The 26894-nt window shown below is 41.0% G+C and overlaps 1 protein-coding gene across 20 annotated transcripts in view; it reads left to right on the forward strand.

Annotated features, from left to right (window-relative positions):
• The window catches only part of rbfox1 (RNA binding fox-1 homolog 1), a 372506-nt gene that overhangs the window by 304647 nt on the left and 40965 nt on the right, over positions 1 to 26894 (forward strand). For 18 of the 20 annotated variants that reach the window (XR_009784866.1, XR_009784864.1, XR_009784867.1 and 15 more), the window contains 5 exons: positions 13822 to 13968; positions 14147 to 14200; positions 15240 to 15332; positions 22229 to 22289; positions 25722 to 25775. Coding sequence is in view for 17 of the 20 variants with exons in the window: in XM_061749589.1 (XP_061605573.1) it covers positions 13822 to 13968; positions 14147 to 14200; positions 15240 to 15332; positions 22229 to 22289; positions 25722 to 25775 (409 nt within the window). In the remaining 3 variants the exon portion in view is untranslated. The remainder of the gene's footprint in view (positions 1 to 13821; positions 13969 to 14146; positions 14201 to 15239; positions 15333 to 22228; positions 22290 to 25721; positions 25776 to 26894) is intronic. The other 2 variants (XM_061749600.1, XM_061749585.1) reach the window with 1 other exon arrangement.

Below are 26894 nucleotides of genomic sequence, written 5' to 3' on the forward strand. Positions count from 1 at the left end.
CAGTCATACGTACCCCTCTCTTATTGGAATAAAAGTGTAGGCTACACCTTTTTCATAACCACAAGGTGGCGGTGGCATATTAGAATGAAGGTGTACACCTTTCTCATAACCTCTAGGTGGCGGTGGCACATAGGAATGAAAATGTACAGCTTTTTCATAACTAGATGGTGGCATACATTTATAAAATAGGAACTTTTTTTTTTTTTTTTTTTTTTTTTTTTTTTACATTTTTCCCTATACCTATGTATAATGCGCACTATTGACTTTTGCCAATTTTTGGGGGGGGAAATCCGCATTATACACGATAAATTACAGAAGGTTGTAAACATACAAGGCAACTGCACAACTCGTGCAAAATATGATTTTGAGTGGGTTAATTGAAGACTCTAAATTATGCATAGGTATGAATGTGGGTGTGAATGATTGTCTATATGTGCCCTGTGAATGGCTGGCAATCAGTTCAGGGTATACCCTGCCTCTCTCCCAGAGTTAGCTGAGATAGGCGTCAACACACCCGCGACCCTAGTGAGAATATGCAGTACGGAAAATGGATGGATAAATTGATAGCTCAACTGTTAAACTCTTATGTCATAGTCATATTTCGATGTCAAAGCCAAATGATTTTAGTCTACATCAAAAATAAAGAACTTGGCCTCACTGTTCCAATACTTTTGGATGGGTGTGTATGTAATTTCACAAATTCATCCTGCCAAGCTTCAAACTGGCTTGATTCAGGACAGGCAAACAAGCCGTAAATAAACACAGAAGGCATGGAAGCATATCATCACTGCCATATAGATGCTGACATCACTTCAGCAAGTCCACTTTATTAATTTGACTTTTACGTACATGTACACTTTTATGTACCATCGGATGCTTTGAGCACGAGAGCGAATCAAAACGCGCAGTACAATGTTTCAACTTCCTGGGGCACTACACTTAATACACACTCTGGAGCGTGCATGACAAAACGCACTTAAGTCTTTGGCAGAATACGCACAAGGCTAGATATGAGAACACCCCCAATTTAGAATTACTCCACCCAAAGTGCGCACATGGCCGCAAGGTGCGCAAATAATAGATTTAAGTGGACAGAAGAATGGGTGCAGACAGAAAAGTGTGTGCCTCTTCTGACTTAAGCACACAGGAGAATATGGCCCTATGTGCAAAGCATATTATGGTGTGTTTTGATACTACCTCTGAACATCCATCCATCCATTTTCTGAGCCGCTTCTCCTCACTAGGGTCGCGGGCGTGCTGGAGCCTATCCCAGCTATCATCGGGCAGGAGGCAGGGTACACCCTGAACTGGTTGCCAGCCAATCGCAGGGCACATATAAACAAACAACCATTTGCACTCACATTCACACCTACGGGCAATTTAGAGTTTTCAATTAACGTGCATGTTTTTAGGATGTGGGAGGAAACCGGAGTGCCCGGGGAAAACCCAGGCAGGCACGGGGAGAACATGCAAACTCCACACAGGCGAGGCCGGATTTGAACCCAGGTCCTCAGAACTGTGAGGTAGATGTGCTAGCTGTGAGGTCACTGTCCCACCGCTATCAATTTAGTTCCTCGTATTTACTGGATTGGACACGTAATTCAGAATATTTCAGTTGAAACCCTTTGCTTACAGTAACTGCATCAAGTCCATCACCAAACTTTTGCATTCTTCAATTGTTGTGCTTTTCCAGGCTTTCATCACAGCCTCTTTAGTTGTTTTCTTTGGGGTTTACACTCTTCCCGCTCCTGTTTAGCAGGTAGCATGCATGGTCTACAGCATTTAAGTCTGGAGATTGATTTGGCTGGTCTTAAACCCTCCATTTCTTTCTCTTGGTGAACTCCTTAGTCTTCACAGTGTTTGGGGTGATTATCTGACTGACTGCGGGGGGGCTACAGCCGCGAGGAACTTAGCACCCCAATGTGTAGCCGAGTGCGTCCCGGTGAAGAATGAAGAGTGTTGAGAGTCGGCGCTAAAATGTAACAAAATAAACTAAATGGGACAGGAGAATTGAACCAATCCTTATGTATGTGTGTTACTCGGCAACAGGCAAACTATCAGCTGTTGGAAAACTACAGTTCAAACACAGCTTGTAGCAAACATGAGTGACGTCATGCAGTGATTGCGACATTTATGATCCCGGTGCTCACATACAAGTCAATGGAGACTTCAGTCTTGCTCCTCTCGGTCATCTGCTAACAACTTCAAACAACTTGTGCAACAAGGGGTAGTAAAATTCTACACCTTCTGTATGAGAAATGCCAGTGTAAAGGGAACTATGGTATATTTTAATGAGAAAAGAATATATTTTGTCGGGTCACTGATGGTGAAGTGGTACACTCGCTTGACTTTGGTGCAGGTAGTGTGGGTTCAGTTCCCACTAAGTGACGGTGTGAATGTGAGTGCGAATGGTTGTCTGTGTCTATATGTCCCCTGCGACTGACTGGCGACCAGTTCAGGGTATAGTCCGCCTTTCGCCCGAAGTCAGCTGGTATACGCTCCAGTGCCCTGCGACCCTAACCAGGATAAGCGGTGTTGAGAATGGATGGATGGATATATTTAGTTATTTATGAATGTATTATTTTTATTTTTATTATTATCTTTTTTGTACAGCACTTTGTTACAGCTGTGGTTGTTGTTAACATGCTATATACTGTAAATAAAGTTAGGTTAAGCTCAGATTTTTTCTTCTTGCTAATGAGTTGATTGCTCTTCTGCTGTTGTATCTGAACTTATGTTCATGGCCTTCACTCCTGTCCTCCGGCAATTATTGCTAATGTCACCAACAGTTGTTTTGGGCTCTATCTTTAAGGCTATCAAAATGTTTCAGTCATCGATGGCAGTTCCTTGGCGTACCTGTTCAGCATCTGTTACATAGTACACCATAGGTTCATGTTCGCAAATGTTGACTGGTTTTATTGGCTATGGCCAATGTTTGTGCAATGGCTCTGATTCTCCACCTTCCCTTAGTTTCACAAATACTTGATCCATAGACAGCTCTTTGTTTTTCATGTTGGCCGCACCCCTAACTCATATAAACGTAGTTAGGCAAATGTAGAAAGATAAAATTTTCTGTATCTGAAAATGAGCGTCGACATATAGCACTTTTTATTGTTCAAACAATTATTGTATTTTACTGGTCAACAAAAGACACCTGAGTGAGTCACATGTTCCAATACTTTTGCTCAAACAAAAGGTTGTATCATAGTATATGTAGTGGTGTATCATAGGAAACACTAGTAAGACTGGAGAGGTACAGAGAGTAAAAAGAGATGGGCCTTACTGGCTGACAAGTGGCTGAGTCGGCAGGGTGATGGCAAGCAGAGCGACAAAGTGCAGGCTGATGCAATGTGTATTCTGCTAGGTTTTTGTGGGCTCTGGTCATTCTCTCATTGCGGGGGTTCATTGTTGTGGAGTGCAGATGAAAGGCAGGTGGACCCAAGCGCAGGGAGAGAGGAGTATTGGGGAATCTAAAAATAAATATTTATTTGCACAAAAAAGGCAAACAAAGGTAGTGGGTGGCAGGATAAAAGTCATATAACAAAAGGTCCAAAAATAGAAAAACTAGGGCCGACAGTCTCCCATTCGACCATAAGTCTTTACATGCCTGGACACTTTTCATCTGCGTGCATTCTCAAGTCCAGACTTCTGAAACATGTGCGTAACAAGGGAATGAGTGCGTACAAACCAAAGAGGTGTGATTCATTGAATTCTTAGGCTAGCTTTAAATCATCCATCCAGCCATCCATCCATTTTCGACACCGCTTATCCTGGATAGGGTCAGGGGACGCTGGAGCCTATTCCAGTTGACTTCGGCGAAAGACGGACTACACCCTGAACTGGTCGCCAGTCAGTCACAGGGCATAGCTGTAAATAATTGAGTGTGGAATTTTCTTGTAAATTGTGAATATTATTGATAACTGCACACTTTAAATACAACCCCAATTCCAATGAAGTTGGGACGTTGTGTTAAACATAAATAAAAACAGAATACAATGATTTGCAAATCATGTTCAACCTATATTTAATTGAATACACTACAAATATTGATATATATACTACAGATATTCAATGTTCAAACTAATAAACTTTATTGTTTTTAGCAAATATTCATTAACTTAGAATTTTATGGCTGCAACACGTTCTAAAAAAGCTAGGACAGGGTCATGTTTACCACTGTGTTACATCACCTTTTCTTTTAACAACATTCAATAAACGTTTGGGAACTGAGGACACTAATTTTTGAAGCTTTGTAGTTGGAATTCTTTCCCATTCTTGCTTGATGTACAGCTTCAGCTGTTCAACAGTCCGGGGTCTCTGTTGTCATATATTACGCTTCATAATGCGCCACACATTTTCAATGGGAGACAGGTAGGGACTGCAGGCAGGCCAGTCTTGTACCCGCACTCTTTTACTACAAAGCCACGCTGTTGTAACACGTGCAGAATGTGATTTGGCATTGTCTTGCTGAAATAAGCAGTGGCGTCCCTGAAAAAGACGTTACTTGGATGGCAGCATATGTTTCTCCAAAACCTGTATGTACCTTCCAGCATTAATGGTGCCTTCACAGATGTGTAAGTTACCCATGCCATTGGCACTAACACAGCCCCATACAATCACAGATGCTGGCTTTTGAACTTTGCATCCATAACAGTCCGGATGGTTCTTTTCCCCTTTGGCCCGGAGGACACGACGTCCACAATTTGCAAAAACAATTTGAACTCGTCGGACCACAGAACACTTTTCCCCTTCGCATCAGTCCATCTTAGATGAGCTCGGGCCCAGAGAAGCCGGCGGCGTTTCTGGGTGTTGTTGATAAATAACTTTTGCTTTGGGTAGTAGAGTTTCATGTTGCACTTAGGGATGTAGCGCCGAACTGCATTTATTGACATTGGTTTTCTGAAGTGTTCCTGAGCCCATGTGGTGATATCCTTTACACATTGATGTCGGTTTTTGATGCAGTGCCACCTGAGGGATCGAAGGTCACGGGCACTCAATGTTGGTTTTCGGCCTTGCCGCCTACATGCAGTGATTTCTCCAGATTCTATGAACCTTCTGATGATATTATCGACCACAGATGATGAAATCCCTAAATTCCTTGCAATTGTATGTTGAGGAACATGTCCTTAAACTGTTGGACTATTTTCTCACGCACTTGTTCACAAAGAGGTGAATCTCGCTCCATCTTTGCTCCTTTTATAACAAATCATGGGACCCACCTGTTCCCAATTCGCCTGTTCACCTGTGGGATGTTCCAAACAGGTGTTTGATGAGCATTCCTCAACTTTCTCAGTCTTTTTTGCCACCTGTCCAAGCTTTTTTGGAACATGTTGCAGCCATAAAATTCCAAGTTAATGATTATTGGCTAAAAACAATCTAGTTTATCAGTTTGAACATTAAATATCCTGTCTTTGTAGTGTATTCAATTAAATATAGTTTGAACATGATTTGCAAATCATAGTATTCTGTTTTTATTTGTTATTTTAACATGTTGCAGCCATAAAATTCTAAGTTAATGATTATTGGCTAAAAACAATCTAGTTTATCAGTTTGAACATTAAATATCTTGTCTTTGTAGTGTATTAAATTAAATATTGGTTGAACAGTATTTGCAAATCATTGTATTCTGTTTTTATTTATGTTTAACACAACGTCCCAACTTCATTGGAATTGGGGTTGTATAAAAATACCATGTGTCGAGGATTCGTCGTCAGGCAGTCGGGAAGTCGCTCCGACAAACACTCTAAAGGACAGCATATTTTTTTTTTTTTATTCTGTCGGACATTAATCAATTAAAAGTGTTTTAATAGAATTATGTGCTTATGACTGAATTCCTGTTTACCCATTTCCTCTTACCCATCATGAGATGTGTCTTGACTCACACCTTGGCAATGAGACCTTTTTGTAGGCCATCTATTAGGATTGAACCAGCTGATATTCATTTGCACTGACAAGGAGCTGGATTGCTGTTCGATTACTGATAGATTTTAGGTGTTGTCTTGGCTTTCCATGCCTTTTTGCACCTCCCTTTCTTCATGTGTTTTCCCTGTGTCATTTCACTTTTTTACACACAACTTAATTTCTGAGCTGAAAAAAATTGGTCAATTATTGAGATATTCTTTCAGCTTCCAGATGGTGCGGGCATGTCGCTAAATGCTCTGAAAACCCCGTCTCCCTGGAACTTTCAGCTGTCAATCAAATATATGCCTTCTTTCACGGCCCCTAAACAGGGAGAGGAGAATTCACAGCGACATTCCACAGAAGCAGCCTCTGAGCTAGCATAATAGCCAGCAGCTGTGCCGCCGGGACAATTTTATCTCCTTTGAAATTTAGCGGGACAATGCACTTCTGTGGCCGCCGAAGGGTGCGCCATTAGAAGCGTCGGTAGCGCGACGCGCACCGGTTCCCTTGGATAATCTTTTCCCGACCTCCTCCTCGCCCCATGACGTGCGGCCAGCAACTGTGAGACTGATGGCCCTAACGCTGTTGTGCCAGAGCTCCGGCGGCTACTCTAACCGCTGTTAGACCGCAAGGGGCCGCGGGGCAGCGGATCCCATCTGGTTCGCCGCTGCCTCCTAACAAAACGTGCGTGGGGCCAGACAGCAGAGACACTGTACCCCAAGTAACACAAAACATATTACACTTCAGGGAAGATTTATTTTTCCGAGTTCTAGGAATATTTTGATAGCCAATCGCTATATTGGTGGTAATGGATTCCAGTTAAAAGGAATGAGGAAGTGGCAATTCCGTCAAATGGTCACTCCATGGAATAACGGTGCTTGGTGGTTATATTGTCTATTGTGGGGGAGGGCCTCGTGCTAGAAAGTTTACGCCCCAGCCCACTGATGTTACGGGGCTAGTTTTTAGCTCAACTGAGATGGTGAAAAATAATTTTAATCTACCGGTATATCTCAACAATTCAGTTCAAATTATTATTTTTTTGTCCGGCTGTTCGGCGAAGCAGAACGAAGGATCTGTATCCCTTTTAAGCCGGAACAGTTTTACTGTGTCACAGTGGAGATTTTAAGTTACCGCTGTGGTTTCTTCAGATTATAATGGATATTTATTGAGAATCAGAGTCGATCAGTTGAACAAAACACGGTTTCTAGAGCGGAGTTAGAAAAGAAGACAAAAAAAACAAAGCACTAACTGTTAACAAGATGAGAAAGTAAATTCTTATATATCAAAAACAATGACACATGAGATATGAGTTTTGTATGGAGCAGTAGTGCTAGACCCTGTAAGGGAACGACAGGACAAGATAGGACAGGACAAGGACAGGAGAGGAAGCATGACGGACAAGGGTCGTGGCTGTACAACTGAAGTGTGGTGGGAGTGGCTGTGTAAATTATAAACGTCTATAGGACCAGAGTGTGAGTGAGGGGATACCCAAGGAGTTTGCATATTCATGAGTTATTTGTCGCAATAAGTGAGTGGCCCCACACCCAGCAAAAAGTCCCAGGGGTGTGTGCCTGTGGACACATGTAAGTGAACCATTTCGCATGCACAATGACTGATAGAAGTGTCCTGTAATTGCTGAGCCCGCACCAAGGAGGCTGAGGACCCCACTCGATCAATCGAAGAGGCGGGATCGGGCCCAGGAGTCCACTCGAGAGCAGCCCCACACAGAGGGACCCAGGGCGGACCGCCGGCCCCACCGAGGCGCCACGACAACCGGCCACCCAGAGGAGGCCGCATGGACCCAATGCCACAGCCAACAGCCCCACCCAATGCCCCATGCAGGGACGAAATGCCCCATGCAGGGACGAAAACCCCACAGCAGGCCCCAAAGCACGCAGGGGACCACCCGGCCCCCCCAACGAGAAGAGGAGGAGGCGACCGCAGTGGGAGGCAAGGAACGGAGAGAAGAGGAGGAAACAGGCCCGAGGAGCGACAGGCCTTTTTTTTCCCTTTGCAGTAGAAGCTTCACTATTTACTTAACAAACTCTGGTGGTTCGAGGGTGCTCTGGAGTGTTGGTATTCTTTATTTTATTGTTGCTTTAAATTTATTGTATTGAAGAAAGTTTCCGCCTGTTATTTGGAATTCTTGAAACAGTACTAAATTTACATTTTCAGTACTTACCTTCAAACATATTGAATGTATTTAGAAACAAATCACGATGATGAGTTTGGTTTTACTTTTACTCAACGGCAAAATGCGTGCAAGCCCATATTTGACAGGGAACACCCACATTTAGGGTTGCTCCCAAACCAAAACATAACAAAAACTGAGACGACACACTGTCTTTGGAGGAATTTTACTTTTTCTGAGCCTCTAAATTGTGTACAAAAACAATCATAACCGATATATTAAGATGCATTTACCTATTGAGATAAACTGCTTTATTTTAAATTAAGCTCTATAGTATGCGTTGTGGGGGATGTTGTAGGACGCCTTTGCCACGAACTAAAATTATTTTAACAAGAATACAGTTTGAGGGAACAAAAGCACAATTGCCAGCAAAAAAGAAGCATCTGGAGGCCTCATTGGTTTTTCCTTCCAGTCTGGGTGTCTGCTGTTCCATCCCCCACATCAGGTCACTGCTTTATTTTTATTTTCCCTTCCTCATCTTTGCAGCCACGTTCTCTCTCTCTCTCTCTCTCTCTCTCTCTTGCTCTTTTTTTCTGGGTGTAGCTTTCACTCGCCACACTTCAACGGTTTGTCCCTGCAATGAGTAAGATTCCCAAAATAACATGAAAGCAGCAATAACAACGGAAAACATCTACTTGGAGATATTAATACACGCATTTGATGTTTACTGTAACTGGGCCAAAGTTAGGTATTTTGATTTAGGATGCAGAGGAAGGCTACACACTGCTAAAGTAGCCAACATCAGAGAGCAAAGCCATGAAAAATAAATGCAGTGACTAAACACAAACTACACCACCTAGATATTTAATTAGACATTGAAGTTAATGCATAATTACAAGTGTAAAATTAATCAACAGGAGGGTTCCATTATGATGCCAACCAAGCCTGCCCTTAAAACTGTAAAAATGTTTCTAGTGTCAGTGCTGCATCTCAGACTATACACTAGAATACAAAAAACCACAGACCCTTGAAGTTTGCCAAACTAATCCCAGCAAATGTGGCTAAAACAAGAGATTCCTTTTTTTATGGGTAAACATCATCGGATCTTCGGATTCTTTGTGTACTGTAATGTATTATTGCAGTTGACATCTCTGCACAGCAACATCTATGCAAAAACTCAGTTTTGTCAAATCAGTTTCCATGTGTTCAGGGATGTCCAATACATGTTGCTGACTATAGCTGGATCTGTGACAATATAGAGTAACAATACCCCAATGTACAAGAGGCTCTGGCTTTAAAATGGTGTGAATTGTCAATGTGGTAGGTTGAATACTAGTAATCTTTGTGAACCTTCGCTTTACACCAGGTAATAAAAATGATCTCATATACAGTACATAGCCTTGTGTAGGGTGTTTAATGAGGCCAGATGTCACTGTAAAATAAAGAGCACCAAAGCTTGGTTAAAATCATATGAATGCCTTAATTCTTTGTGTGAAATATTTTTGGGGGAAGGTTAAATATACTGTAGATACATAGATAGATTTTTGTAGGCTTTTTCTTCCCCATGTGAGTCAGCATGCATATGCACACACATACAGGTACATGACCTCATCTGGTCAGAGTGTATAGAGGGTGACATCAAGCCCCGCCCACTTAAAGTATTCATTGTAAGAGGGAAAAAGCCCAGACAGAAAAGAATACTATATTTTTTTCCATTAGAGAGTGTCAAAGTGTAAAATTATACATCCATTTTATTTTATTTTTTAAGTCTGTCGGAAATGCACCCAACAGTATAACAAAAGCAGGCAGAAGGTTTATGTTGGTGACAGAAGTTACACCAACTTTATTTCTACAACTTTCTAAACTATGGAACTAAATGTATCGCGTTAAGCTGTTTTTGCCTACTTCTTAAATAAGAAATGTTAATTTGTTTGTTCAAATACAATGAATTGTGTCTCCTGTAACTTTCATGTGATAAATTTGTCATTTTAAAAACTGTTCTGAATCAGCAGTATGTTGGAGTAGCTCATTTAAAAAGCTTTTCTACTACCTAATTAACATGCTTTTCTTCATCTTCTCAGCTTCCTAAAGTAATGGCCTAAGTTTTTTTTTTTTTTTTTTCCAGAAAACCCAAAAACAGAACCAAATACTGAATATAACATATTTATTAATATCTTTATTTCAATTGTATGATCTGTTCAACTAAGCATGTAGGTGATTTTAACAGAGATGGGCAGTCTCATGAGGAGATTAAGGCAAAAAATAAATAAAATGAAACCATTAATGAAGGGAGGTATGATATGGCCTATCCGATGTCACTAGCGACAGTGTTTGCTATCGTCTCAGCTTGATTTCACCAAAATGCCGTAGAACATGCTGCCTCAAGCCTGTCCTTACTTCACATACTATATCTGGTGCCAAACAGGACGAGACGCTCTCTGCGTTTGTTTGTTTTATGTCCTCGCTGCGCGTGTAGGCGGATGTTGCCGACTTCGCACAGATGGCAGTTGTGGCTGTGTACATGCGCACTCCTTCTTGTGTTTCGATGTATACTTTGGCATTGCGTGGAAGACTCACAGTCTGCTGGCCTTATGCTGCTTCTTTTTTTTTTTGATCACCCCCGCCCCGCACTGTACACACACAGGCTTTATTTTTAGATGGCTTGGACTGTGCGCAAAAGACAGAAAGCATACATTGATGGGGGAGATGGGAGGATTGGACGCATTGTTCTATGCGGGCATGACAGCATTTTTCTTTATAACATGCGAAACAGGGCGATACGCTGCGCGACTTGTCAGCACATCTGCCTCACAGTTCTGAGGACCCGGGTTCAAACCCGGCCTCGCCTGTGTGGAGTTTGCATGTTCTCCCTGTGCCTTCATGGGTTTTCTCCGGGTACTCCGGTTTCCTCCCACATCCCAAAAACATGCATGCTAGGTTGATTGAATGTTGCTGAATCAGAGTGTGAATGGTTGTTTGTCTGTGTGCGCCCTGTGAGTGGCTGGTGACCAGTTCAGGGTGTACGCTGCCTCTCACCCAGAGTCAGCTCAGATAGGCGCCAGCACGCTCGCAACCCAAGTGAGGAGAAGCGGTATGAAAATTGGATGGACATGCGAAACATCTCAAGCCCAAGTTTTCTAGCTTTTGTACAATGCATGACTTTCAAAATGTATTCTTAATATCACAATTATTAATTATTATTTTGAGAAGCAAACAAAGTGTGATGCCCTTTTCTTCAAACCACCCAATATGTTTTTTATATATTATATTTAACTCTCTCAACCAGCCATTTACTGTAGTTTGAAAAAGCACTTACTTCTAATACTAGAATATCTTGAAAACTCAGAAAATTATATTGTCCCTAATTGAACTGAGTTCACAGGTGGAAAATGGCTCAATATGTTTGCAGAACTGGGGTTTTTTTCTTAGCACATTGTGTATCAAACTCGTGATCAAATGTATTTTTCTTTTTCCCCAAAAATATTTTATTAATGTACTAATTAGGTTTGTGTTTAATACTCTGATCACAGAGTGAGCATTTAAGCGCTGAATTCCAATCCTTAATTAAGCAACCTGTTGTGTAATTCACCGCTGGAAACAGACAACAGATTTTTGTATGGACTATTACATATGTATGTATGTACGTATATCTGTCTATATGTATGTATGTATGCACTGTATGCATGTACATATGTTCTACAGCTACCCAAACAAGAAGATTACAAAGTATGGATGTAGTAGTTAAAAACACGTGCGTGCACACACACACATACACACAAACACTCACGCGCACACACACACACGCACGCACGAATACGCACTCACACGGGGTGTGTGGCTTAGTTGGTAGAGCAGATCGTCCATTGACCGAAGGGTCGCCGGTTCGAATCCCGGCTCCAACTGTCCGCATGTTGAACTATCCTTGGGCAAGACACTGAAACCTGATTTGCTCCCAGTGGGGTGGGCAGCATATTGCATGGCAGCAGCCGCCCATTGGTGTGTGACTAGGTGAATGTGAGGCTGTGTATAGCACTTTGGGCACTGCGATGGCGTAGATAAAGCGCTATGTAAGTGCAGTAGATTTACACACAAACACACACTAGAATCTCTTCTGGCTTTCATTGATCTCACTACCATTAAGTCACAGGGCAAACACGTTGCTTTTGATCCTCATTAGATGTGTGTGTGTGTGTGTGTGTGTGTGTGTGTGTGCACACACCGATCTATCATCTCAGTGCTGTCTGATCAATAACCTTAAATCCTTAATAACCTTAAAGGATCAACACCCGTGTTTCTGATTCTGCTCTGTTCTGGTATTCATATGAGATATGGCTGTATGTTGTAAAGCAACTTTTACCAATGCACTTCCTTTTTCTTGAACATGTCTCCTCTAAAATGGACGCACATCCATAACATCTTCTGAGATTGGTACTTGGTTTGCACTTATGGTCCACTGCACACTGAGCGGCGCAACCAAACCCAACTGAACAGAACAATCGCATACGAATTACAGTCGGTGACTCCCCGCTGCACACCTACTGACGTGCTGTAATGGAAAAAATGTGACCCTGGTATTCTTAAATAAATAAGTAAATAAGTAAAATAACATTCTGAGGTCCCTAATACCCACACGCACACAGTATTATTTTTTAATCCACAAACAACATGGTGTATTTGTCAAGGGAGAAGCGGATTACCCTGGCTGCTATAGGTACAGCATATTATAATACAAGTAATACAAAGAGAAGAAACGGGCAAGAAATAAAGGAGAGAATGAGGAGAGCTGCTGGCAATGACAGCCCAATTTATTGACTACATATGTGCATTTTGGCAACTGAGATTCCCCACACTTCGCTTTTTAGCCACTGGTAAATATTAAATGATAAATACAGTTAAAGATCCCGCGCCACATCAATAAAAACCAAACATTATACTCTTCGATGTCCTTTTATTGGGTTTTCAAGATCATTTCAGATGGAAATGCCCAGGATGCCCTTTTTCAAGCTATTCTAGTTAGTCCAAAACACCTAGCAGATGACACAGCTGGATTTCTCATTAATATTTGATATGAAAATATGCTTTACTCTTATTGGATCAATGTTCTCCTTAATTTGAATATAGAAATGATTGGTAGGATGCTAAAGTATATCTCGCTGTCTATCATCGATAATATTTCTTAATAGAGAGTGTGTGCTTGTGTGTGTGTGTGTGTGTGTGTGTATGTGTGTGTGTGTGTGTGTGTGTGTGTGTGCGTGTGTGAGTGAGCGAGAGAGAGACAGAACAAGTGTGTATAATGTGTGGCTAACGCTATTGCTAGCTTGGTTCGTAGTAAAGTACGTACAACCGAGAGCTGAAAAGTCCTGACCGGATACTCAAACTTACTCGCTTACCATTCTCAAGACCTGCTCTTTTTTTCGTACGGTCAGTGCCGAACATTTTATTCTCCGTAACTCTGTGACGTTGTGTATATTCTCGATGACGATTGGGTGTGGCGACATGCAAATTTTAGTCGAGTGGCTGGGTCACAACCACAAAGCGGGCAAGTACGTAGCGTAGGCTACTCATGAAAACTAGTTGCAGAACCCTGAATAGTTACTACACAACATTTCACTCGCAATTGGTCATGTCGCTTGGTGTACGGCGGGCCTAAGAAAGTTAACAAAGTTATGTAATGGGTTGATAAAAGACAGTGTGACAAAATACATGGACACAGCTGATTTGTATTTTTTTCCCCCCCACATTCAAAATGTCCCCATCTTTGAAGTTTGGTAATTCATTTTGTTTTCCAGCAGACGGACGATCCTGCACAGACAGATTGTCATCCAACAACACAGACTGTACCTGAGAGCACAGACAGCAAGGCCCAGCCCAAAAGACTTCATGTCTCCAACATCCCCTTCAGGTTCAGAGACCCAGACCTCAGGCAAATGTTTGGCGTGAGTACAATACATCAGATGGTCAGATTTATCTATCTAAAGAAATGTGGAAATAATATGTAAAATATGTCATTTTTTCAGATATTGTAGTTGTTAATTTGTTGTGAAACAAGTAGCAATGCACATGTTTATGCTACTTATATTAAAAGTAATCACTCTGTTTTCTTTTTCATAACAGCAATTTGGCAAAATCTTAGATGTGGAAATCATCTTCAACGAACGTGGTTCCAAGGTCTGTGATTTAAAAAAAAATACAAAAATATTTTTTAAGCATGCTTCCTTTTTTTTAACTGTAGCTGGAATAGGCCCTGGTAGTGTGGTGGTAGATTCTCTTCCCTACATGCAGATGGCCTGGGTTTCCCAGCCAGTGCCCACTTCATTAGTGCTTACCAGTCTTGGTCACAAGACCCAATGGGAGGGCTGCATCAGGAAGGGCAAACACCACATCAAACAAATCATGCGATTGGTGGTGACAGTGAAAGGGAGGGGTTGAAAGTCACAAACTTTTTATGGAATAGTTTAATTGCATACATAATGGGGTTTCTCGAAATAAATTTCCACATATTGTGTAGACAGATTTGTGAAATAAGACAGCATGGATACTTATGAATGAGCATGTAGATAACACAGATAATGGTCATTTATTTCAATTTGGACTTTTTTTTTTTATTACAGATGACTATGTTAAGTCTAAGGTAAAACATAATAATAGGAAGAAACAATATCCTTAAGCCTAAGTGTTTGCAGTTTTTCAATGTCATACAATAAACTGCTTAAGTCCAGGGCAAAAACATTTACTCAATGATAAACTAACAAACAGCATTAATGAGGAACAGCCGTTTTATATTGATGAAGATATTTTACATTCCGTATAGGTTGTAGGTGTTCAAAGATAATTAAATAACGCCCCGCTCAATTAAATTAAGAGTCATGAGCGATCAATAGAGCAACATTGAGATATTGTCCTTGGACTAATCTTGTCTGGCATTTGTTTCGTACAGTGCCATACGAGTGTATCACACGTTCTTAATAATGTTATTTTTCCATTTGCTAATGTAAAATTTTCTGTGGTTGCACACACACACACAAACAAACTACATACAGTAAATCTATCAGTAGTATATTTAACGTGATATGTCAGTTGCTTATTGTTGGTTTGTTGCTTGATTATACAATTAAAATGTGCATGCTAAAACTGTATTAATAAGTGTAACAAGTAGACAAATGTACAATTAATGCTGTTGCTCTTGTTCACTCTTTTCTTCATGCAGGGTTTTGGATTCGTAACATTCGAGCATAGTATGGACGCCGACAGGGCCAGGGAGAAATTACACGGCACTGTGGTCGAAGGCCGTAAAATAGAGGTACACGTGCTCAAATCTTTCTTTCCACCTCTCTCTTTTCCTTGTCCTTCTTTTGTCCCCTATGATGTATGTGTAAGTGAGCATTTGTGTGAGCGTCCGACAGTCAACCACAACACCCTATCTTATTTTTCTTGTGAAATGGAATTCAAAAGTCATCCAAAGTTTTTGTTTTCTCCATGCCTGCAGTTTTCTTCAAAACACAAAACACGTATAGAGTAAGTAGTAGACTGTTTTGTTTTTTTTATTTGTTGTACAAAAACATCGGTCTTGCGTCATGCTTTATTAACCTACCAAAGGACTACAAACACAACTATTTTGAGAGCGTGGAGATGATTTAGAATTTTATCTGCCAAAGTGCTGCAAAGAAAAAGAAAAACAATCTTCCCTCTCTACCACGTTTCCTGTTTAGGATCACATGGAAAATGCAGCCATGCCATTCCCAGCAGACTTAGGCCATATTTACACAAAACCATTTTAAAATAAAAATGGATACAAACTGTTGTGGTGGCACCTCATTTACGCAAATACTTTTTATGAGTAAAAACACTATCAGTTCTCAAAGTGTCAGTTTTCTAAATTGCCGGAGCAATAATTTATTTCTTTAATCATTTAATTTATGGTATATTATGTGGTGACAGACGTTTCTAAATCGTGGAATTTGCACTTGTAAAAGTACATCACCTTCATTTTTTAATAGTAGAGCACACGACTGTTGTTAGTTGTGCCGCTCAAGATAATGAGCTTGCATGTGCATTTGCTGTGACCAGTGGAGACATATTACTCCCATAACTCATTTTCACATCCTAAATATCTCCCGCATATTACAAATATGCTTTTGGCTCAGAACAGGAGGATAAGCAGTTGGTAAGTTCAGTACGGGCACCTTATGGCAGTGTCTTCAAGCGTTTTTGCTGCTGTGTAAATGAGAATCTTTTTGATAATGTCAACTGCACACGGAACATTTGCAAAATGGAAATACATTTTTGCTTGATAGTTTTCGTGTACATTTAGCCTTAGGTCCAGATGGAAGGCCAGTAGATGACAAGCATGACACACAGAGGCAAATAGCTTTTCACATTCATACCTACGAACAATTGACCATTTTTAATGAATCTAACATACTTTACATGCTTTTGGAATATGGGAGGAGAATATGCAAACTCCAAAGAAAGGCCAAAGCCAACACAGACTCAAACCCAGAACCCTCTCGCTGTGTGGCAAATATGCTCATCCACTATTCTGCACGATGAATTCCCCCTCACCCCCAATTTAGAGAACATGCAAGTCACAATCTTTTATAATAGTCCAGAATTAACTTTAAAGCCTAACAATGCCCAATTTGCGCAGCTTTCAATATTAACATGCTGCAATTATCTCTGCTGTACTTAGCTTATACGTGAGTGTGATTGTAGGACATAATTAGTTTTTTTGTGGAATATCAGTGTCCAATGAGTGACTAAAAACACTGTATTTATCCTGGCAAAAAGTATGATCTGGTCAGAATACACAAAACCCCATCCAAAGATCCACTCATGTTTACTTGAACAAAATAAAAAAAGATGTTTGTGATATGTCTTGTACTGTAATACTGCGATATTGAGGTCAATTTACTGTGATGCTCTTCAGATATGTGGCGATGTCACTCAAAATGTTTCATTTTCATCGGATAACTGCTCTCCACACATTAAAATTAAGTTCACTTTTTGCACTATTGCTTCAACACCTTGTAGTTTTTCTCTGCTGTGTATCTTTACTTTTTCTGTTGTATTTCTGTATTGCCTGGCAGCTGGGGAGATTTAATGTCTCTTTTAGGTTCTGTGTCTTTTACTCTTTTAAATCAACATAGGACATACAGTACCACACATACTTTGGATTTCAACACTGAATTTTGTCCGGAATGGTGTCACTTCTGCTGCAGATCGAGTAGAGAGACAGTTTGAGTTTATTTTAATGTACATTTGTCCAAGTGTTGTTGGTGTCAAATTTCTGAATGAGATTTAGTAGCATGGTTAGGTTGCCAAAATGCTTCTTCTGAGCCAGGTTTCATCCTCCTAGGGAAGAAGTCAAGTCAAGCGGGAGGTGACACCTTGACTTTTTGAATTTCTCAGTGGGACCCCTTTTATTACATTCTTGTGTAAAACAAATGGAATGCTAAATGAAATCATATGCAGAGCAAATGCTTATTTTAGAATATAAGGAATCTGAAGGAAGTTCTTTTTTTTATAATACACCAAGATTCATAAGTTAATATTTTTCCAATCACCTCTGAGAAAAGGGGGAAAAAAGTGCACACTGCAGTGCCAGTTGGAAGATATGCCTCATTCTTTGGATAGGAATAACCTGCACTTTTAAATATTGCTTTACAGTAGCATGTCAATAGTTGACTATGCACTAATACCAAAACCATTTAAGCAACTTGTTAAAAAAATTAGATTACATTCAGAACTTTAGAAAAATCCTTGATCATTAATGCCTCAGTTATTCATCCATCCATCCATTACCCGTACCGCTTATCCTCACTAAGGTCACGGGTGTGCTGGAGACTATCTCAGATGACTCTGAGCGAGAGGCTGGGTGCACCCTGAACTGGTCGCCAGCCAATTATCGCGGGGCACAAAGAGACAAACAACCATCCACACTCACATTCACACTTGGGACAATTTAGAGTCTTCAATTAACCTACCATGCATGTTTTGGAATGTGGGAGGAAACCGGAGAAAACCCACACAGCACGGGGAGAACATGCAAACTCTGCACAGGGGTGGTCAGATTTTATTTTTTATTTTTTGTCTTTTGTCCTGTTCGGATATTGGGTCAAGCAGAAAGGAGTATGTGTATCCCTTTTATGCCGGAACAGTTTTACTGTGTCACAGTGGACTCTCTAAGCTGCTGCTGTGGTTTCTTAGTATTTTAATGGACATTTATTGAGAATCAAAGTAGATCAGTCGAACAGATCAAGGTTTCTTGAGGGGAGTGAGAAAAGAAGACAATAAAAGCACAAAGCACTAGCTGTAAACAAGATGAGGAAAGTAAATCATTATATAACGAGAACAATGACATATTAGATATGGGTCTGGTATGGGCCAGTGGTGCTACACCATGTGAGAGGAGGACAGGACAAGATAGGACTGGACAAGTACAGGAGGGGAAGCATGCAAGACAGGTGTCGTGAACCCACCTGTGCAACTGAAGTGTGGTGGGAGTGGCTATGTAAATTATAAACATCTATTGGACCAGAGTGTGAGTGAGGGGATACCCAAGCAATTCGCATATTCATGAGTAATTTGTCGCAATAAGTGAGAGGCCCCACACCCAGCCAATACGTCCCAGGTGTGTGTGTCTGCGGACACATGCAAGTGAATGGACACCGTTTCACATGCACAATGACCGTCAGAAGTGACCTGTAATTGCTGTGCCTGCACTGCGGGGCCTGAGGACCCCACCCACTCAATCGAGAGGCAGGATTGGGCCCAGGGGTCCACCCGAGAGCAGCACGGCGGACGGGACACATCCCACACCGAGGTACTCAGGGCGGTCCACCGGCCCCACCGAGGCGCCCGAAAACCGGCCACCCAGTAATATTAATAATAATAATAATGACAATAATAAAAAATATTATTATGAATTATTATTATTATTATTATTATTGGGCAGCACGGTGGACGACTGGTTAGCCACACAGTTCTGTTCAAATCTGGCCTTGCGTGTGTGGAGTTTGCATGTCCTCGTCGTACATGCGTGGGTTTTCCCCGGGTACTCCGGTTTCTTCCCACATCCCAAAAACATGCATGGTAGGTTAATTGGCGACTCTAAATTGTCCCAAGGTGTGAATGTGAGTGTGAATGGTTATTTGTTTATACAGTATGTGCCCTGTGATTGGCTGGCGACCAGTTCAGGGTCCTCTTGCCCAAAAATAGCTGGCATAGGCTCCAGCAGGCCCGAGGAGAAGTGGTATGGAAAATGGATGGATAATAATATTATTATTATTATTATTTTCAATTGGCACCTTTCATGCCACTCAAGGTCACCGTACAAATCTAGTTAAAAGAAATCAAACAACACAAAAAAATAAAATAAAATATAAAACATCAATTAAAATGGCAAATAATATGGGAAATGTTAAAGTGAACGGGCAGTTTGGAATAGGTGTGTCTTTGAAGAGGGTTAAGCAATAATAAGCTCATACTAGCTTATTATTGCTTAACCCTCTTCAAAGACACACCTATTGTAAACAAGCCCATGTTAGCCACAGCTGCTACTTTAGTAGCATGGCTTATTTGTAATTGCGTATAACACTAAATGTATCGGTTTAAAGTTTTGTTTTTTGGAATGTACAATCAATTAAAAATAGAAAAAAAGTTGATAAACATCCCTGTCGAGCAGAAATGTTGCTAACTCTGCGTCACTTCTGAATCTTCTCAGCGGCCTTAGGTCACTTCACTCGGATTCTGTTTGCTAGTCTTGCCCATTCGTTAGCAAAATAGTCAGTGAAGCGCAAGCTAAAAGAGTCAGAGGCGGGTGTGCGCCATGACCGGAGGGTGCCCAAGAGTGCACGGCCAATGACTGACACCTTGTCGGTTACAAGTTTTGTCTTTAATAGGTTGTTCTTCCTGGGTGCGCTAGAAAACGCAAACTCCCGCTTTTAAATATACCAGATTTCAAAACCATACTTCTCCTATGTACTGTTTTTAACTCAAATTTACTTTTTAAGTTAAAAGCATTACTACTTTGTTCCCTTACGTCATTAATTGACCATTTGAAAAGCATATTTGCGCGTGGCTTGAGAGTTAGTCACTGAATGTCAGCAACCGTCAACTTCTGAGTATAAGAACAGCCCAAGTAATTTATACTGTAGATATTTACTGGGCAGAACGGGTCTTTAGATGATAAAGTTCCATGCTGTTGTCTGGCTGTCCGTTTTACAAACACACTTTGTTTCTTGTAGTCGAAAGTTATTTTGTTATTGATTTCTTTATTTATTTTGGAGCAAACCAAAGCAGAAAATGATACTTGGTACTTTTTACATACACATGTGGGCATGGTTCACTTAATGCTCACACTGACAGTTTAATATCAGACCAAACGTTGCTGTGTAACAAGCATACATGTAAACTGGGAGACTGATTGTGATGACGTTTTTCACGTTTTGTGAGATGACACCGTGACCTCTAAAACAATAACGTTTGCTGAGTGACATGGTGTACACTTGTTGGGTTTTTGTTTTTAAATTGGTATTTTTAATGTTTGGATATCAAGAATATCTTCTCTCAAAAAAAAGTGCCAAGACTTTGTCTAATACACACATATGGACATTACTGTATGTCACAAGGAGACTTTGCTTCCAGTGACTGTTGCTAACTCAAATGTTGTACAGTATATTGATGTTTTCATCATGCTTTCCACTCACCTTTTAACACTGGTTCAGTTCAGCTGTCCTGAATCCACCCAAGTTTGTTTAGACTTAGACGCAACTCTTTAAGCAGCCTTGGTCCAAGTGTTTGATGCACATCAAGGTTTGAGTCTTGATCAAACAGGCACTCTAGTTTTTCTTAACCAAACCAAGGCTTTCTGAGTGTGAATACACCTTGAAATTATTACTATCACCTACTGGTGGGAAGTAGGCACATAGATTGTGTTCAATACACAAACACACACCTGGCTAGGTTTTTAGAAATAACTGATAATTGATGTCTTTTGGTCCCAGCGGAGCACAATAATGAATGGAATCAGGAAGGGCCGGCCTAAATTATGCTTGAAAAAACAGTGAAGCTGAAGAGAGAGTTTGTGCAGTGGAATGATTGCAAAGTTTTCTTGGCCACCTGAATACGATGATGCTTATTCCTTTCTCATTCCCTCCTTCCCCCACCATCCTTCCAATGGTAGCTTGTTTAGGGCCCCATCCAACAAAGTTACAACGGTAACAGTACACAAACAAGTGGGCGGGGCCAAAAGGTTTGGGAATGGTAAGTGTGGGCGAGCGAGCCATTCTGCCAGCATTTCCTCTCTCTCTTCCTCTCGAACGTTTGCAACACTAAATCTCACGTGGCATTTCTTTTTGAATTGTGGTTGGGTTGATGCCGTATATTGACATATTTTCTTAAGTGACAACGTACATGTCCATTCACTAAGTGTTCTCCTGGAATTGCGTGTACAAGCGATACTGACTGAGACATGATTCATTTGCACATCTATCGGGGATTGTTGGAAAATTAATCTGAGTTTTGGTTTGAGGATAATGCACCCACATTTTAATTTTCCCTGCATACTTTTATTTAAAACTTGAATGATTTGAATGGTTGATTGGTTGACTTGATTGCAATATCCATGTTCTTTGGGGTTTTAATTATTTTTATTTTTCATGCAAGCAGAAAGGCTGTTGTCCAAGTGTGAATGCTTTTTAGTGCTTTCATCACAATTACGTCATTTTCTAAGATTGACTGGATGTTGCATAATGCTTCTGGCATATTTTCTTCTTCCTCGCCCTATTGACATTTCTTTTTTTCTATTTTCTTTTTTTCCCTGCCGTCTGCATGCATCTGTGTTCACAAAACCAAATCAGCCAAATTGCCAAAATGCATCTGTGCTTTTTCTTTACTTTTGTCTGTATATTTACTGAAATGTCACTCTAAGTGGAGAGCATGTTGAAAATAATAGAAAATATGCAAATGGGAAGGAAAGGTGATTTGTTTTGGATGCGTTTTCTTCAGTGTTTCTGAATGCAACTGTGAAAACACACAAATTACATGAATGTTTGACATGATACAGTGTGCTGCTTCCATTGTGAAACGTTTCTTTGTTCACAACACAAGAGGAAAATGCATGTTGTCTTTCAAAAGCTGTTATTTACAGCTATGCAATTACCATAACTCATGGAGTTCTCTCTCTACCTGCTTTAGGTCAACAATGCAACAGCCCGAGTAATGACAAATAAGAAGACTGTCAACCCATATGCAAATGGTAAGGAAACTTTAGTGCACACATGCATCCAAATGTGTGGAAGTATCTATAGTATGTGTGCAGCATATGGTTTGGACTTACAAGGAAATAATGCAACTGTACATCACTTTAACAAAGCAACAAACAACTTAAACAGAATTTATTCCTATTCACATCCCACCTGCGGCACGGTGACCGACTGGTTAGAGCGTCTGCCTCACAGTTTGGAGGTCCAGGGTTCAATCCCCGGCCCCGCCTGTGTGGAATTTGCATGTTCTCCCCGTTCCTGCTTGGGTTTTCTCCGGGTGCTCCGGTTTCCTCCCACATCCCAAAAACATGCGTGGTAGGTTATTTGACAACTCTAAATTGCCCGTAGGTGTGAATGTGAGTGCGAATGGTTGTTTGTTTATGTGTGAACTGCCTTTCGGTTTAGCTCCTTCTTCCTCATGACAGACTAATATAGTCCGCATCATTGCAGATGCTGCACCAATTTGCCTGGCAATTCCCTCCTCCATCCTTCCCTCACTTCTGAACAAGACCCTAAAATACTTGACCTCATCAACCTGGAGAAGGCATTCCACCCTTTTATGACTGAGCAAGCCACTACACACTGTGGTGCACACTGCTCCAGCGAAACTAAGACTGCGGCTTGATGACGCCAATAGAATCACATCATCTGCAAAAAGTAGAGACGTAATACTGAGGCCAACATACCAGACCGCTTCAATGCCTCAGCTGTTCCTTCAAATTATGTCCATATAGGTAATGAACAAAATTGGTGACAAAGGGCAGCCTTGGCGGAGTCCAACCCTCACTGAAAATAAATCCGACTTACTGCCATCATTGCGGACCAACTCCGAAATCATTCGTACGGGGACCGAGCTGCCTATAACAACGCTTCTGGTACCCTATACTCCCACGGCACCTCTAACAGGATTTATCTAGGGATACGGTCCAAGTCCTTCTTTAAGTCCCCAAAACACATATAGACTGGTTGTGTGAACACCCATGGACCCTCCAGGACCCTGCTGAGTGCGTCGAGATGGTCCACCGTTCCTTGGCCAGGATGAAAACCACACTGCTCCACTGCTTTGACTTTCCGATGGACCCTCTTCTCCAGAGCCCCTGAATAGACCATACCAGGGTTCCACTGTAGTTGGAACACACCCTTCAGTCCCCTTTCTTAAAAAGGGAGACCACCACCCGGGTCTGCCAATCCAGATGCATTGTTACAGATGTCTACACAATGTTGCAGAGGCTTGTCAGCCAAGACAACATCCAGAGTCTTTCATCCAACCCTGCCACCAGGAGCTTTTTAACCCCCTCGGTGACCTCAACTCCAAAAGTCGAAGAGCCCACTTTAAGGCTCTTCCATGATTTCTGCATTGAGCATCCGCACACCACTTCATACTTCTACGTGAACTGCAAATGTGTATGCACCAGTGGTTCTCCTCATGTTGTGTTGTTGTTCTTCGTTGCCCTGCGCACTTACAGTATATGTCTTCAGTATGCGCAGTCATAAAAAATGGCTTGTATGCGGTCGCAGAGGGGCCTGCACGGACTCTTGGACAAAGGGGTGGATGATGATATTTACGTCTCATGAACCAACACGCACCCTGCGGACATGTGGATGCGGAAAGCATGTATAGGCCCCAAAGTCTGCTTCCTCATAGGAAGACGTATCGGTGGAATTGAAGTCTTCAAAGTATTCTCCCCACAGACTCAAAATGTCCCTAGTCGAGGTCAGCAACATCCCAATAACAATTATACACAGTGTTGATGACGTACTCCTTCCCCTTCCTGAGACGTCGGATGAGACTTTGAATGTCCTGGAAGACGTCCTCAAGTCGTTTTCCATAGTCTCAATGAACTGAATGAATGAAGTTTTTGCCTCAACCCCCTTCTCCTCTCCCACAGTTGGTGAGCCCATGTGAATCTTTTTTAGTCGATCCTCAATCCATTTTCTGAGCCGCTTATCCTCACGAGGGTCAAGGGCATGCTGGAGCCTATCCCAGCTATCTTCGGGCAGGAGGTGGGGTACACCCTGAATTGGTTGCCAGCCAATCGCAGGGCACACATAAACAAACAACCATTCGCACTCACATTCACACCTATTTAGAGTCTTCAATTAACCTAGCATGCATGTTTTTGGGATGTGGAAGGAAACCAGAGTGCCCGGAGAAAACCCACACAGGCACGGGGAGAACATGCAAACTCCAACACAGGCGGAGCCGGGATTTGAACCCCAGTCCTCAGAACTGTGAGGCAGACGCTCTAACCAGTCGCCCTCCGTGCCGCCTTTTTTAGTCCATGACAATTTAAAAAAATACCTGTAAACAAACAATACGGATGTCTTCAATTGTGCCTAAAAATAGTAAATATTATAAGTGAGTGTGTAGACCATCCACAAGAAGTACACTAGTCCATCTACTGCATATATATTTCTCAGATAAGAAGGCCCATAAAAAATTAGACAACTTCATGAACATGTAAATGATTAATGCATTATTTTTTTTCTACATTTTCAATGAAAACTAGCTATAGAATGTATTTAATTCACAATTATTATCCCAGTCTGGACTTTTGACTGGCATTCAAAAATTCTGAGAGGGCCTTTGTAATACTGTCCAAAGTTAAAGCACACAAGGAGCATTCAACCCTTTTTTTCCTTGTTTTTGAGCACGACCAAAACCTCAAGACCCAAGGCAGATCACAATTTTGTAGAAATTTAAACATTCCGGCACATAATACATGTATGGTGCTATAAATTTATCGTTGTACTACTCAGCTTGTAGAAGTAAGCAATTAACAAGACATATCTACCGTGTTGAATCACTACAGCCACATAACCCGAGAGGAGCATCATCAACCCTTAGCATAGTGGGACATAGTTTGGCCAGAGATTCAATTGCATCCTGCGAATGTAAACTAGGAAGTCACAGACTGAAAAATTAGTCAAATAGAGTGAGATGACCAAAAAAAATGTGTCCTGAGTGAAATCAAGTTCATTGGACACCAGATAAGTGAAACAATTCTAATTGAGCTGTAAAATTACGGTGGCATGGAGAGGACAATACTTGATGGACCCCTGCAGTAGATCCAAGTGTTCATGCACATAAGCCAGTGCTGCAGCTGATGGTGTCAAACGGTGTAGAGTGAAAGTTATACCAAGATCAAAGTCATTTTCCAATTAGCTGAGGCATGTTAATGGAACATGACAGTACTTGTAAAAGTCCTCAACTGACTTGCATACTACGAAAACAGAAGGTGATGTGACAATGTTTTGGCATCTTACATATCAGAAACATTTAAAATCCTCTTTTAATTTATTAATGCTGTTCCAGAAATTACAATTGCTGAATTGCAAGCCACTACTGAGAATTTAAACTGACCACAGTAAAAAAAACTGGGTCATTTTTAATTTTCCGTGTCTCTCTTTGTTTTGTTTTTTAGGCTGGAAGTTGAATCCAGTGGTCAGTGCTGTCTACAGCCCAGAATTCTATGCAGGTAGGGGGATGTGCCTTTCTCAATTTGTTGCCTTCTCTTTTATTGTTACCTTCCTTGTCCCGCCCCCCCCCCCCCCCCCCGCCAACTTCTTCATAATCTTTTATCCCCAGTTTCTTCGACATCTGTATTTTTTCTTCGCGTCCCTCTCATTTGAACATTTTCATCTCTTCCTCCTCTGCTTTCCTCCTAAGCAACATGCAAGCAGGCCAATTCTTTTTTTAGAATGAAAACTGTGCTGATTTGCGCAAATCTAACAACAGACTGTCATTTCTACTGAAGAACAAACACACACTTTGCTACCCCCGCCATCACTCACACCCTACTTCTTTGTCATTCCAACAACCCCCCCCCCTCCACACACACACTTGTTCATTAATGATAGTCATTAAAGTGAAAAATACCTGCATTTTGTGATAAGCAGAACCTAAGAAAATAAGAATACAGATCTGTGAATGAAAATGAAGGACAAGGGAAAGGAAATCTAATTGCCTGTTGTTCCACAGGACATTAAAATACAGTAGATGACATATATTTTAAATCAATGTTTTCTCTTTGCCCGTTGGAGTCGTTATATCAACAGCCCTGTACTCTTTTAATTACAAAATGGCTTTGCATCGATTCCCTTTGACTCACTTTTGAAATAAATTCAAAACACCAATGAGAGTTTTATGGTTTGTGAGTATGTCCACATGGATAACAAATTCAGTAACTTCAAGTTATTAGTCAAAGTAAAATTAACTAGACTTGTCACTGTGAGGTTATAACACATCATGCAGTGCTACAGTATATGAAAGTGGTTAAGGTAAAAAAAAAAAAAATAATCTTTGCTTATTGATAAATTATCGACTAACACCCAGAGGTGGGTAGAGTACCCAAATATTGCACTCAAGTAAGAGTACTGTTACTTGAAAGTAATATGACTCAAGTAAAAATAAAAGGTTTTCCTCCAAAACATTACTTGAGTAAGAGTAAGAATGTACTCAGTGAAAAACCATAACTAAATAAAAATAAAAAGAATAATAATAAATAATAATAATAATAATAATAATAAAATTTGATTTAAATCACATTTGGGTCTTCTAAATCAGCGAATGAAAATTTTGAGACTTTCCAGATGAT

The sequence above is a fragment of the Phyllopteryx taeniolatus genome, chromosome 16, assembly GCF_024500385.1.
Source record: "Phyllopteryx taeniolatus isolate TA_2022b chromosome 16, UOR_Ptae_1.2, whole genome shotgun sequence".
NCBI lineage: Eukaryota > Metazoa > Chordata > Actinopteri > Syngnathiformes > Syngnathidae > Phyllopteryx > Phyllopteryx taeniolatus.